Raw genomic sequence first — 15,698 nt, 5'->3', positions numbered from 1 at the left:
CTACTGCTTCAGCCTCCCAAGTGCTGGGATTACAGGCAGTACCACCATGCCCAGCATATAAGGCATTTTAAAGTATGTAACCAGAAGGTAGTATATTTAAACAGAAAAGGTAGAAAGCTGTTTCATTTCAGCTTAGCTGCAAATATGCAGCAGCAAACCTTATTTTTTTCCCCTGAAAATTTGTGGATAACTACAAAAAACATTTAAAGTTCTAAAACAGCCAAACAGTGGATGGTGGTGTGGGGCAATGGGAGAATACATGCCTAGCATCTGCAAAGCCCTGCCTTCTCTCCCAGCACTACTCCTGTGCCCTCAAAGGACCCATTTAGATTACAGCAAAGCAGGTCAGTAACCAAGTGGTGAAAATGACTTGGCCAAGGTCACAGAGCTCATTTCCTGTAAGCTGGAATGATACCAGGCCTGAACAGTGATAAGTCAGGACTCTATCCAGTGAATCAAATGAAGGTGATAGGTCATATTATAGTTTTTTCCACTGGTAACATATATGGAAATTGGAAAAACAGGACACCTGTCACACATCTACAGAAATAAATCCTTTTATTTTATAACATTCCTTTTCTTTTAAGATGCATACAGTACTTGTAAGCCCAAGAATTCTGAGATAAACTATAGAAGACCTGGCACTATTTTGAGAATTACACAACTGGGCAGCAAAATAACACCTTTATAAATGTTAGGACATACAGAAATAAAATTTAGTGTTTGCACACAAAAATAGGGAAGTTACATTCAACACGTTTTCTTAAATGTGCATTTAAATGTTCAGTTTTCTAAAACTTTGGTCATCATGCTTTATTTTATCTTGTTAAACTTCACAATTAGGCAGACGATTAAACCCAAAAGATAAGCAAATATATCACATACACAGCAGCAATAGCAAGCTAATACTGCATAATCATATTAGCAGACTGATTTAGAAATACATGTTTTTCATAAATAGCACACAAAATTTAGTTTGTGAAAACATAGTTCAATGACTTTTCTTCCACTTCACAAAACAAGGCTGAGTAATGAGACATAGAAAAACATGATTATATAATAAAAATTGTATTTTTAATTACAAATCTAATTGTACATAAAGAACAAGCTGCAGTTTCTATGGAGTAGTGGAAATGAACAGGACTTTTCTCAGAAATATTTAAGTAGGATTCAGACCATGTGCTTCGGATTTCACAAATATTGGTTACATCTTAGGTTTCTGTGTGAGGGGTTAGTTGTAGGGTTGACAGAGGACAAATGTGTACTGATAGGCTGCAAATAAAATAGCCACTGACTTAATTTCCTACATGTGAAGTGCAGGCACTCAAAATGTCGCTTTAAAAACTTTCATTTGTCATCATGTAAACTGTCTTGTTTACATACCGCATTTCATAATAGATTCATAATTCATTTAAAATGGTCATATCGAGCAACTCCTCTAAGCTCTTTTTGATATGTGGTGGTTGAGATGCAGCATGATTTAACAGATTCTGACCCATCTGTGCAAAAAGTGCTTTGGATAATTTAGCGGTGGCTGTTCGTATATTCCCTCCCGCTCCAGGCAGAGAGCCGCTGTTTGTCATGTTGCCTAGGAGGTGCCATAAAACAACCAGAACTTTCTGCTCTGTAGCATGAGGCTTCTTTTGATAAAGTTCCGTAACGATATCTGAAACACAAAGTACAGGAAAGAGTGAGGGATTTTAAAAAAATAAACTCAAGACTTGCTAATTTCAAAATTAATCTCAGTGTTTTACAAATGTAGTTATCAAACAAAAACGTAGAACAGCATTTTCCTATGACCATCAATATTTGATTTGAATGTCTTCATATATTATTTTTCCTAACAGATTAAACCCTGGAGACCTTTCTTCTTTTTTTTTGGGCATAATGAGTATCAAAGCTGTGGCCTTGTGCATGCTAGGCAAGTGCTCTGCTACTGAATTACACGCCCTCTACCACAAATTACTTTAAAGTATATTATTGGAGTAAGTCTTTTTCCTTTTTTTCTAGGACTGGGAACTGAACCCAGCACCTTTACACAGAGGTATCTCTGTAGCCCTTTTTATTTTTTTGTTTTGACACAGGGTCTTGCTAAGTTATTGAGGCTAGGCTAGAATGTATGATCTTTCTGCCTCAGCGTTCCAGAGTAGTGGAATTATGAGCATGTACAACCATGCCCTGTTTAGTATAAAAGTCTGAAAACGCCCCACAGTATCATTATGTATAATCTTGAGCGGGGGGATTAGCTCAGCAGCATAAGCGCCTGCCTTGCAAGCTCACAGTCATGAGTTCGAAATCCGGTACCAAAAAAAAAAAAAAAAAAAGTATCATTAATGTAATCTTTATCTGTCTCACAGGTAATGAGCTCTCCTGAAATGAAGTTACACATACTCATTTTAGTTTACCCTTAGTTAATAAGATACTTCTTTAGAAATTACAATTTAGGGGCTAGAGATTTAGCTCAGCGGCATAAGTGCCTGCCTTGCAAGCAGGTAGTCGTGAGTTCGATCCCTGGTACCGATAAAAAAGAAAAAAAAAAAAAAAGAAATTACAATTTAAGTCTTTACCAGCAAGCTTTTCCGTCATATCTTGTTTTGCTTTCCCATTTAAAAATTGAGCTTTGGTGCAAAATGGCTGTAGAAGCAAGTAATTGTCTAGACAAAAACAGATACATGGTTAAAAATAATGCAATCTTATTTTCCATTATGTAGCACTGAAAGGAAAAAAATCACTTTTAGAATGCAGAAGTATTGACTTTCTAAAATCTACAGTTACTATTTGAAATTCTCTACAACCTTAGGAATAATATTCTTACAGCAAATAAGGTTATGCTTTACATAACTGCAGTACAGTATCAAATCAAAGACATGAATGAAATAACTATCTTGTGATCTGAGAAAGGACTGCCTTATCTTCTATGGACCATTACTCCATATGATACCATGGGTTTATTAGAAAACAAAAAGAACTACTTTCATGGGAGCATTATTATTATTATTACTATTATTGTTGTTGTTTGGTCTTTTTGAGACAGGGTTTCACTACCACTTTGTAGCCCAGCTGGCCTCTAATTCACAGTAATCCTCCTGTCTCTGCCTCGTGAGCGCTGGGATTGCAGGTGTGTACCACCATGCCCAGCTTGTTTTTTTCAAACTTTTCATTTTGAAAAAAATTATTATTACTTTCCAGGCTGGCCTTGAACTCATTATGTAGTCTAGGATGGCCCTGAACTCATGACAGTCCTCCTGTTTCAGCCTCTCAAGTCCTGGGATCACAGGTGTGTGCCAGCATGCCTTGCTCTGATTATATATAATGCATATTCACAGGAAGTTGTACAGAATAGTAGAGAAGTTCTGTGTAACTTTTGCCCAAAGGCTGGATCTTAAAACAAAGGATGCACTGTTCTATCTCATCTTACCACACACACAGACCTGTGCAACCATCACTGCAATGAAGACACACTTTTTTTTTTAAGACACAGACTTTGCATCATCACAAGATTTCTTACTGCTATCTCTTCATAGTGATATCTACATTGGTCAGCTTTTTGTTACTGTGACAAAACAGCTTAAGAGAATCAACTTGAAGGAAAGGTTTGTTTTGGCACATGGTTGGTCCTGTTGCTCCGGGCCTGGGACAGCATGGTATGGCAGGGTGGTAGGTGTAATAGTGGGAACTACTCACCTTAGGACAGCCAGGAAGAGAAGAGAGAAAGGAGGTGGCAGGGTCCTAACAGTGTCTCACAGACATGCCCAACGACCTACTTCCTTCTGCAGATCCCTCTCTTGAGGCTTCCACCTCCACCCAACAGTGCCTGGGGCTGGAGGTGAACCAGTCAACACTCAAGCCTTTAGGGAATATTTAAGATCCAGCTTATAAAATACTCATCCTTACCTTCCTACCACCCTCAACCCTGACAACCAATCATCTGTTTACTATTTTGGTAATTCTGTTTAGAAAGTGAGGCCTTCTTGGGTCTCTCTGGCTTCCTATCTCACCATGGGATTTCTCTCTCTCACGCAGTCCTGCCATGTGCCACACCTGGGGGAATCTTCTCCAGAGCTAGCATCATACTATCTGGACCATCGCCTCTAAGCTGGGAGCTAAGTGAACCCTTTTTGGGGACGAAAGGATGCCCTGGGGGCTGGATTCAGGGCCCTGAGAACACTAGGCAAGTGTTCTATCACTGTGCAACAAACCAGTCCAACTTCTTTTTTTAATAAGTGATCCAGCCTCAGGTATTTCATCACAGTAACAAAAATAGCATAAATAGAGATGTATCAGTTTCACATTCATAAATGAAAAAGTGACATTATTAGAAGAAAAAAGTAAGTTACTAGGATTTTAGCATTATAACACCTTGTGGGATCAGAAAATATAAAAATAAAGTCAAAATAATGAGAATACCAAAGTAAGATTTCTTACCTACATGCTGACTCAGTGCCTGAATAACATTTGTAGCTGCAGCATAAATGCCTAGATTCTTGGAATTCAAATTGTTATCCACTATTGCTGGAATTAGCATGTTGATTATAGGAGACAAGTTGTCTCTAAGTAAAGGAATCATTTTGTGCATTGATTCTAGAGCCACCAGATTTACTTTACTGTTGGAATCATGAAGTCGAGATTTAAAAGCATCGAAGATCTGAAAATAAATTGATAATGTACTTAAAGTAAAATAATATTTAAAGCTATTATATTTAAAGTTTCTTGGCATTTTGAGGTATTTCTATTTTACTGTTTAAACATATACCCCCAATAGCTGATTTAAACAGACATTGGAAGCTTTATAAAAATTTGGATGCTAAATTTGAGGGTTGAAAAATCTTACAGCAAAAAGGCAGGGCTTTAAGAAATCACTCCAAAAGACATCCTAATAAATTAACTTTACAATTGTGGCTCAGTGAGTAAATGACTAACACTGTGAATGTAATATATAAGCTATTTCCTGGAAGGTGCAGGTTTTCAACTCTAAGAACTTAAATTTCTATCTTTACTTACAACAATTTTATACCATGAAGTTTTACTACAGAGGGGCTGGGAATTTAGCTCAGCAGCGTAAGCACCTACCTGGCAAGCACAAGGATTTGAGTTTGAGACCCAGTAACAAAAACAAAAAACCAGTTTTACTATAGAGGTTGTAATCTAGTTTCACTGTAGATTTGTTAAAGAGATTTTTAGATGTAATTCACTTTTTTTAGCAGTGATAAGGACTGAGCCCGGGGCCTCATACATGCTAGGAAAATACCTACCACTGAGTTATAGATCTCTAGCCCCATATAGTGAAATTTTTATTATTAGTTCTCAATCTGATCACATGAATAATTATTTCTAGCTCTTCAAAATCCTTAACTTTCATAAACTCAAGCTATAACAATATGAATGCTAAATAACTCTTTAATCGTGTGAAGTAAATGAGGCTGAGGTCATTAATAAGTCCTGATAATTTATTTATCTATGACTTTTCATATTCTGAATACTTGAGCCAAAAAATATACTTTGACTAAAGAAGTATCAGAAAATCTAATTTTCTAACTCACTAGAACTAAAACATAGCTATGGTATAGTCTGCCAAATTTAATGCATATGATGACAATTTTAAATGGTATTTAGTTAAAAAATTATTAAGAATTATTAACTAAATTAAATTCTGATGAAGCATAAATTATTTATGCTCTGGTAACATAAACACATTAATATTTTGGTTTCATTGTCTCCTGAATGATAAGTACATACATGTTTGTACAGAGATTTCTAATCAACATGTAAAGTTTTAATACCTACTCTAAAAGTGTCAGATCTCTTAAATGTGTTTTGAAAAGATACCTACTTGGCTCACTTCACACACATTTACCTACTGCCCCGTCTGAGAGCTGTGGGAATACGGGATGGGGCTTCCGAAGAACTCACCATCTTTTGGGATGGCTCAGGTAAGCACGTGACTATTTTATTTTGCCTGTGACTATTTTCTCATTTGCATTCTTACTTGAGTTGTTCCAGCAAGCTTTTAGAGGCAATTCATTCTTTTCACTAAATTTAGGGCAATTCATTCTTTTCACTAAGTTTATTTTAAGTTTAAAGTAATACATTTAAAGTTTAGGGCAATCTTTATACTAGCAACTTTTTTATTAGTTACAGATCTCAAATGAAAATTATTATTATTATCATTATTTTTTTGAGACAAGGTTGTGCTATGTGGTTCAGGCTAACCTTGAACTTAGAGCAATACTCCTGCCTCAGCCCCCTGAGCTCCAGGATTACATGTGTGTGTCACCACACCTGGCCTGAGAATTCTTTTTGACAGGTTCTTACCTTCACAATGTTTCCAACAACAAGTTCTTGATTATGTTCAGCATCTGATAAAAGTTGCTTAATCCCACTAATACGATCACGAAAATCTTTTGCATTTAATAAACCTGTTAGGACTTTAACATACTCAGCACTTTCTATGGAATTACGAGGAACTGATTTTCTGGTGACTTCACGAACTTCAGTTACCTCTCTAAAGTGAAAGAAAGGTAAATTTAATTTCATGTTTATTTTCTATAAAAACCATGAATATAAGAATTTCATTAAAAATTCATTTAAAAATATACAAAATTATCTAACCCACAGGTATAATATCTGTTTATAGGTTCTCATGTTCTATCGTAAGTTTGGTGATTTTCTAGGTGGACTCACAGGCGTCAGTATATAGTTTAACTCATGACTAAGGTTAATGTATTAGGAGGACATCAAGCAAACTCAGCAGGGAAAAAGATTCAGGGATCTCACTCAGTATGGAAGGAACCAAATGCAAGCCATCACACAGTGATGTGAGAACATATGTGAAATGCTATCTACCAAGGAAGCTGATTAAAGACTTTGCTCCCAGGATGCTCATTAGGGACTGGTCACTTAGGCACTGTCTGCACAGGAATAAAACACACTCCCAGAAGGAAAGTAGATCTTTAGCATAAGCCCTACTATTTGCCCCCAGAACTCAGGCATGGTGAGCAACCTTATCAGTTGGGGAATGGCAAGAAATCCTCTTGAAGTTCCAGCGTCCAATACCAGATGAGAGCTAGCCCTAAAGGCAGGTCTTTTTACAGATGGCACTTCAGGATGACTGTAACTCTTTTGTGAACAGTTTCCTGACCCTTGAGAGTTTGATCTGAACATCCTTCCCAATCCTAATCCCTCTATGGAAGATTAAAGAAGCTGTTACTACCAGACAACATTCAGAATTCTGCCAGCATCCACTATTTGTAAGCAGGCCTTTTTAAGGACATTAGTCCCAGGATACCTATGTTAACTATTTTCTGTATGTGAACATGAGGAAGAAAATGAGAAACTGGGCTGGGGATATAGCTCAGTGGCACAGTGCCTGCCTGGAAAGTGTGAGGTTGTATGTTTGATCCCCAGTATAAAAAAAAAGAAAGACAGTGAATCTTGAAAGCACTGTGATTTGCTATGCTAATGACCTACTAGCAGGTTTTTCACAGCTAGAAGGGGGTAATCCAACATGACACATGATGATCCTTTGAAACTAAAGTCATGCAAATTGTCAGGTCTTACAGACATAGGTAACAACTATCAGTGACAAACATGTCTATGACTGGTATTATTAAAATCAGTACCAAGATTGTTATAATGACAATGATTAAGGATGATTCAGAATCATCTTGACAGCAGACATAAAGATAGTGATCTAAAATGGAGCTCCTAGATATACTTACCATTAACTATAATTTATTTTAGTAAAATAAACAGGCAAATTTATGAAGTAGTTATATAATTCCATACAATGAACAAATTAGAGACTTTCTACTTAACAGCAATATGATACAAAAAAGATAAATGAAAAGAATAAAACAGAAAACCAAGACAGACCAAGAGATGAGGGGGTCCTATCCCATACCAGACTACATAAAGACAACTGCTGGGGAAGCAGAGCTGATGTCAGGCAGGCCTGGGGCTCCCTCACCTCCTCCCTCACTCAGTGTGTGGCCCTGGCCTGGCACGGCCAGCTGGCCCTGGCTGAGAGCAAGGAGGGAGGAGGGAAAAAAGGGAGAAGGGAGGAAGAAAGGATGGAGTGGGCCTGGAACATCTCTGGTCCACTGTTCAAAGCCTTTCTTCAAATCAAGTTGTCACCGGGGATTTAGCTCAGTAGTATAAGCTCTTGCCTAGCAAACCTGAGGTCGTGAGTTCCATCCCGGTATCCTCCCCCACCCAAAAATCCCGTTGTCACCAGACCCACAGCTGCCACTATACTGCACAAGGTACAGTACTCAGCTCAGTATGGCTAAAGGTATGCCTTTCACAAATTAAAAACAAATAAAAGGACATAAAAGGTCACAGCTGTCTTCTTTGTATGTGTACTTAATCACATTGCATCAAAATATATGAAGTAAAAATGATAAAACAGGAAGAATAAATGGACAAATTTAACCAGTCAACCAGTCAACCAGACAGAGCTCTAAAGCTAAAACAATCTGAAGTGAATAATCATAGCATTGCATTTTAAGAAAATAAAATAGGTACCTATTACCTTGCATTAACAGAAATACATGGATAAATTACACAGAAGAAAGGGACAATTTTTCTTTACAGAAAATTCAACTAAAACATTTTTTAAAAATGAGGGAATGGCTGGTCCGATGGCAGTGGGTTATCAGAACTTATTAACATTAGTGTCACTAAAGTTGGTATACCCCCCCCCACTGCTAAATGTGACTGGCTTAAAAAAAATAAATAAAAATGAGGGAACGAAGAGATCACACAGGCAAAAAAAATTAAAAATCACAAAATTATTGCCACAGATGGTATCTATCAGTGGTTGCTAATAGTAGTGGGTGTGTTGTGAGAAATAGGGTACTTTCCTAATTTCAAATTATCCTAAGGTAACTACTAATTACACAGGGAAAACAGTTACTTTACAGTGAGGAATCTATCTTATTCGAGTGATCATGGTTAACATTATCAGCAATAACAATAAGCCAGGCTGGGATTTAGCTCAGTGGCATAAGCGCCTTCTTTGCAAGTGTGTGGTCATGAGTTTGATCCCTGGTACAAAAAAAAAAAAAAAAAGCCAGGGTGGTAGCACACACCTAATGGTCCTACATGGGAGACTGAGGCAGGAGGACCATTTGAGCTGAGGCGTTTGGGGTGAGCCTGTGCAACACTGCAGCTCCACCTTTCAAAGAATTAAAAATAGAGGCACAACAAATGTACTACGTATCATGCACCAAAAAGGGAATGGCATCACTTCTGTAGAATTCTAGCAATGTATGACCTAGATCTGTGAGAAACTGTCAGACAAAGTCAAATGGTGATATAGCTGTGAAATGAATATTTGACCAGTTAAGCATTTAGAAAAGGTCTAGCACACAGTATGCTTTCAATGTCAAAAAAGGCATTTTTTGATGGGCATAAAAAAGTTCTGGATCAAAATATCTGATTCAAGATATTGTATGATTATATCTCAGTGTGGAAAAAATGGCAGATTCTGATTCAATAGGTCAGAGGAAATACAAGATTTTGCACTTCTAATAAGCTCCACTGGGGCTATCCTGTGGGCTATAAGTTGAATAGAACAGTCCTAAAGCATATATGGAATTCTGTATAGATATTTAGTTATTACAATGTCAGTGATAGAATCTAGAATCGTGTGTATACTAAGTAGGTATCCTATTACCTTTAGCCCCAGATTTTAGTATTTATAAAATCTATCTTAGTTTATGAAGTATTCAAGGATTTAAAAACACTGGAAATACAAAAGATACCTAGATATTTATTCACAGTTATAAAACAATGCTTAAAATTGTATTCTATTTAACTGCAGCAGTACAGGGGTCTGAACTCAGGGCCTTGGCACTGAGCTACATCCCCAGTGTATATATGTATGCATGTATGTATTTACTTAAGAGACAGGATCTCACAATATAACTTAGGCTGGCCTTGAACTCACAGTGATCCTCCTTCCTCAGTCTCTCAACTGCTGGGATTACGGGTGTGCACCACTATGCCTGACTAAAATGCTGTATTTTTAAAAATAAACACACAAGCCATAATAATATATTAAAAGATTTTTTAAAACTTGCAAGATAATCTATGTGACTCTAGACTGGTGAAAAAAAACCTGCAAGATAGGAGCTGGGATTTAGCTCAGCAGCATAAGCACCTGCCTTGCAAGCAGGTGGTCATGAGTTCGATCCCAGGTACCAATAAAAAAAAAAAAATTGCAAGATAACCCCTTTATGAAAGCTGTTAGTTTAAATGTTACAAAATTGCATATATAGTAATATTTCTAAAAATTTTAAGAACAGTAATTTTTTGGTTATTAGAATTATAGACATACTTTTTAGGTCCTTAAGAAACAAACCCCATTTAATTTTGACAAATATCCCTGAGTGGTTCATGAAAACATCTCTAGGACACATCCGCATAACTACGGAGTTCTCTCTCTATGCCATGAGCTACCAAACCAGCTCACCTTTCAGATGAACTGAAGGCATCTCTAGAAACAGATGACGACCTTGCATGTCCAACACTGCAAAAGCGCCTTCCTTTTGCTGAAGGAGGATCTTGTGGAATCTCTCCCAAGCCCTGTAAGTAAAAGGGGTGATCAAAAAATACAGTGACTGTTTAAATTTAAAAAAATGAAAAAGAAATAGCCATAAATGATGAGATAGTATATTCAAAGTGAGGAAAGGACTTTTCAGGGGATTAGCAATGCATGTTTTACTATAATAAAGCTAAAAAGGTGCTGTCGGGAAACCCTCAAAACTGGCAAAATAATTTACACAGGGTAGTTTCAAGGCAGTTTGGTAACGTATTTTTAGGTATTTTAAAAATCTGATACACATACTTTAAAGGGTACAGAACACATAAATGGTCTTATTGTTAGTAAACTAATAAATATATAACTAGCAGGAAATGCTATATTTATTCCTGAAAAGTTGCTTGGGCATTAAGGGTGTGACATAGTGGTATACAGTGCTCGCCTAGCGTGTGGTGAGGCCTTGGTTTTAATCCCCCCACACAGCCATAAACATTTACTTTCAAAGTCTGATACTATTCATGTCTACTTACTACCAAAGTTGTTGAAACACTGATGCAGATGTTCTCTAAATAAATAACAAAGAACTAATCCAAGAGGCAATTATTTCTATCTTTTGCCTTCATAGGAAAACAAATGTGCTATTAAAGTTGTTTATAAAAAAATTCTACTTACTTTTTGCCGTAAGTTTTTAAGAGATTCCTTAATGTATGGCAAATCTTTAGATGGGACATATTTTTCAAGCATTTTTTCAAAGTTAGGATGACACATCATGAGGAAAAGCATCTTGCGCCCATAATACCTATGGATAATGAGAAACACGTAAATTAATTTAAATGTATTATAAAGTTCAGCTTCAGCCCTTAGATGCAACTTTTTCAATAGGGAAGAAAGTTTGCATGCCGAGATAACCATCCTGCTTTGAGTAAGCCACTGAAATGTGTACACACTAGTGGAAATTAGAGGGCCTAAGATTCTCCTGCTCCCCTATTTGCATCCTTTTAAAATCTCAGTAGCCTAAATCTTTCAGTGATGTGTCAGCTGGGCAACAAAAAGGTCTGACTATTTTTTCAAGCACCCCTGGGTCCATACACAAGGCTGCCAGTGCTTGGCAGAACTGTGAATTTGGAGAGGTGCTCTTTGTTCTGGGCTCTTTACCACTGCTCTCTCATTGCCTACTTGCTGGCTAATGTTCCTCCCAAGTCAGCCTTTCCTATGTCCTGATTTTCTGACCACCTCTCTTCTTCCCTAGCCAAAACTTACCTTAACTTTCAATTCTTCAAAGTCCTGTTCTTCATTACTTAAAACAAAACCCAGGTTGGATGAATTGTAGACTGATGTTATTAAATGATACAAAATCTCTAAACCAGAATTTTTGTCATGTGCATTTAAAAATAATCCTCTAAGGGTAACATTTTAAGCCAAAAAAATCACTCTAACGGTAGAAATTCAGGTACCACAGAAGTACATACATGCGGGTATTTTAGAACAGAGATGCTTTATATAGAGAGTATCCCACAATAATACCATTGTTATTCTTTAAGGAAGTCTGGCCCTAAAATAGTTATACTGTTGCTTTAACTTGGAACATGTAGCACTAAGAAGAAGGAGAGGGCAGACTTTTGGGGGAACAGAAATGGAACAAGGTTAGGATGATGCACAGCCTTTCAAGTATAGTGGGTCTCAGACAGGGAGTTGATAGCAGAGACCAAACGTTAACTTTTCCCACAACTATTCAGATAAGTAGCTTCTAATTAGTTCAAGGATAACTGACCTTCAGGGACAATTCTGATGTTTAGTCTATACTACAGGGCCCAGCAATATGCGAAAGGGTAAACCAAGCGTGTCTTCGGGGGCATAAAATGTAAAAACTAGTAAAACTCAAAAATTAAATCTAACTATCTGATGACTCTAAAACTTGAATCATAAAAAGTCAACACAGATTAGAAGAATTATGATGCCAGTAAAGATAGGCTTTGTATGGCTGGGGATGCAGCTCAGTGGTGCAGTGCTGCCTGGTTGTGAGAGATGCTGGGTTCAATCCACCACCACCCACCACCACCACAAAACAAAACAAAACAAAACAAAAGATGCACACCAAACAAGTATTAAAACTTTCTTTTGCTGATAACTACTGTAGTCTATGATATACTTCTTGAGTTTTTTTTTTTTTAACATTAATGTGGTATATAGAATTTAAAATGTTTTACTCAAACTGGGTGTGGTGGCACACGCCTGTAATCCCAGCCCTTGACAGGCTGAGGCAGGAGGATTGCCTGGAGTTCAAGGCCAGTTTGAACTATAGGGCAAGATACTTCTTAAAAACAAAACAGAACAAAGTAAACAAAGTGTTTTACTCAAATCCCTAGGACTTGTGAAGATGGTAAGGCATCACTTGTGAGATCATGTTGTGTTACTTAAAATGAAGAAGTGATTTGCATGAGCCAGACTGAATTAAAATGAGCCTATCGAGGTTTCTGGGGCTGGCTGCACCAGAGGAAGTTAGAGAGACTCCAGGCATGAAAAAAACTCCAATCATCTGAATAAATCTGTGAGTAAATCCTTCCACAAGGCCTCTAAGTAAGGGCCTAGCACTACTGTCACACTCTGACTTTACCTTTGTAGGCGCCTATGCGGGAACCCAATTGAGCCATGTTAGAACTCTGACCAAAAGAACATAATGGGAATGTGTATGTTGCCACGGCTGGTAATATTTGTTTTGATTTGTTGCACAGAAGTAGAAAACTAACATGTTTACCTTCTGCATTAGCTTTTGGTAGAATGGGTCCCACAAGATTAACTCCAGTTACCTAAAGTAACAGACATCTATCTGAAAAACGTTAAAAATTTTAGTCTTTATCAGATCCTGACCTAGATCCCTAATCTGCCAAATGAGTGTATGGAGAAGGCTTAAATAAAATGAGACAAGTGGTATGATTTTAGGGCTCCAGCAGGGTCAAAACTCTAGCTGAGTTCGAGACTTTGCGGGCTAAGACAAAGACTTCTCTGGACTGCCCATTTTTATCAGGTCCAAAACAAAGGGCGGGGAAACTGAGGAAAGTGCAGGCAATGAGCAGCACCTTGGGAGTCACTTCAAGGACGTCTCCAAGTAATGAATCATGTCAATTTGGGAGAACCATTTTATCATGAAGACATACTAGGAGTGAGATTGTAGGAATAATTCCTGCACCTGCAGTGTCTATCTACTTAATCGATGTTTGAGCCAGGTGTCCACAGCTGTGGCCTTATCTTGCCCTTTGAGGTATCTCTGGCCTCACACGCCACTATAATCCTCAGCCAGTTGTGAGAGATGCTGGGTGATTCCTAGAGGTTCACTTACTATGAATCGGCTCCTGTCGCTAGGCAAGAGGCCAAGCCCTAGGACAGAGTCACTGATAAATATAGAAAACCAATCAGTTAATTTTAAATCCTGCTCAGAGCTGCTTTATAGTGGTCTTTAACAAGTCTTATTCAATATTTATGAACTCAGGATCCTTCTTCCTCTTTTAAAACTTTTTTTTGGTACCAGGGATCAAACTCATGACCTTGTGCTTGCCGGGCAGTGCTCATGTTGCTGAACTAAATCCCCAGCCCTCCCTCTTTTAAAATTATCACCATATATTACTGCTATAAAAGTTTAGATTTTGCATGACATATTACCAGTCATCCAGCCTAAGCTTCCTAATTTTACAGATGAGACAAAAGGGCTTAACAAAGATTAAGTGTCTTGCTTAAAGGCAAACAGTGATGTAGTCAAGTAATTTAACCTAGGCTTCAACAACGGTGAGACCCTAAGATCAACCATCAGAAATTCGTGGAGCTTTCTTTGTGCAAATATTTCATTTTTCAGAAGATAATGTTGTTATGCATTATTTCTGTATTTTTCAAGTGTATCTATTTCCTTGATTTTTATCTGATTGCTTGGGAAAATAGCATTTTCCTCTGAATGGATTACCTCACATTTGCCCACAATCAAGTTCTTCTGCATTTTTCTGCCTACCTCTACAGTCTTGTGTCATTTTCATGACGTTCCTCCCTGTGACAAGGCATCTCACTACCCAGCAGTATGTGATATCATCTATAAATCTGGAGAATTCACTTGTATGCTCCTTTGAGATCCTCTACACACTGGATAAGTGAGATTATCCCCCAGGACCAATCCCTGGGACCCTACGAGAACCATTTCGAAAAATGTTCATCCATTATTAACCTCTGTTTCCTGCTTTAAGTCCCTATATTAAATGACTTAGCAAGTATTATTGGCATTTATTTACCTGGTTTCTTGTGAGCTATCTTGAGCAAACTTAGCAGCAGCTGGTAATAAACGTTCAGCCATGTCTTTTGTTCCAGATAAAATACGTTCTGGTTCTATGAATTCTACTACATCTGATAAGTGCTGGGCTGTACATCTTCTTACTGCAATGTGTAAATGGCTATAAGAAAACATGACTAATTAGATCTTTGGAAAATAGTTATCCCTTCCCAATAATTAAGAATATTTCAGTTCCAGATTTATGAGTGTAAGTAATATTATAATCTTAATATCATGATGCTTTTTATGCTTAGCACACAATATGATCCTTATCACATAAGAATTAAGGTTTTTCTTACTGAAATTTGCTCCCTATACCATACCCAGGATCAAAGACAAGTTTTAGTTTAAGGACATTTCAAAATTATTCTGGCCAGGCGTGGTGGCACACACCTGTAATCCCAGCATTCAGGGGACTGAACATGAGTTGGAGACTAGCCTGGGGTCCATAGTGTGATTCTGTCTCAAAAAAAAAGAAAAAAAAATTATTCTGAACATTACCCTTGGCCTCCACTGATGAGAGCAGTGACTGCACGTGCAGGGGTGACGTTGTTAACCATAGCTCTCAATGCTCGGTCAACATCCTCTCTTATAAATGTATTTGATTCTCCAGCCTTGTGCAACAACACTTTGACGGTGGCATCTAGTTCCTGATCCATGCTCTTTTTCAGATAAGTGAAAAGATCACTTAAACAGACCACAGCCGCACGAGAAACACCAGAGCGTAAATTTTTCACCTGAAAAAATAATTTCAAAGTGTATATTTTGCTGACATTCTACAAAAAAGTCCCCAGTAATAACAACTTTTTTTAAAAATCCATTTTATTCATAGTTAAAAAGAAAGAA

At 37.5% G+C, this 15,698-nt stretch overlaps 1 protein-coding gene across 5 annotated transcripts in view; it reads right to left on the bottom strand.

The window, feature by feature from the left end:
* Nucleotides 1-541: 541 nt before the first annotated feature.
* Nucleotides 542-15,698, bottom strand: part of Togaram1 (TOG array regulator of axonemal microtubules 1) — a 93,143-nt gene continuing 77,986 nt past the window's right edge. For 3 of the 5 annotated variants that reach the window (XM_063247021.1, XM_063247003.1, XM_063247012.1), the window contains 8 exons: nt 15,354-15,589; nt 14,815-14,973; nt 11,216-11,342; nt 10,475-10,587; nt 6,313-6,502; nt 4,426-4,645; nt 2,553-2,654; nt 542-1,666 (listed from right to left, as the gene is read on the bottom strand). In XM_063247021.1, coding sequence (XP_063103091.1) covers nt 1,401-1,666; nt 2,553-2,654; nt 4,426-4,645; nt 6,313-6,502; nt 10,475-10,587; nt 11,216-11,342; nt 14,815-14,973; nt 15,354-15,589 — 1,413 coding nt within the window. In that variant the 3' untranslated portion in view covers nt 542-1,400. The remainder of the gene's footprint in view (nt 1,667-2,552; nt 2,655-4,425; nt 4,646-6,312; nt 6,503-10,474; nt 10,588-11,215; nt 11,343-14,814; nt 14,974-15,353; nt 15,590-15,698) is intronic. The other 2 variants (XM_063247007.1, XM_063247014.1) reach the window with 1 other exon arrangement.

The sequence above is a fragment of the Cavia porcellus genome, unplaced genomic scaffold (genome assembly GCF_034190915.1).
Source record: "Cavia porcellus strain 051 isolate PalLab524CR breed Dunkin Hartley unplaced genomic scaffold, mCavPor4.1 scaffold_1, whole genome shotgun sequence".
Taxonomy (NCBI): Eukaryota; Metazoa; Chordata; class Mammalia; order Rodentia; family Caviidae; genus Cavia; species Cavia porcellus.
Note: the sequence above shows the minus strand (reverse complement) of the source record. Positions and strands in the feature narration are given on the sequence as shown.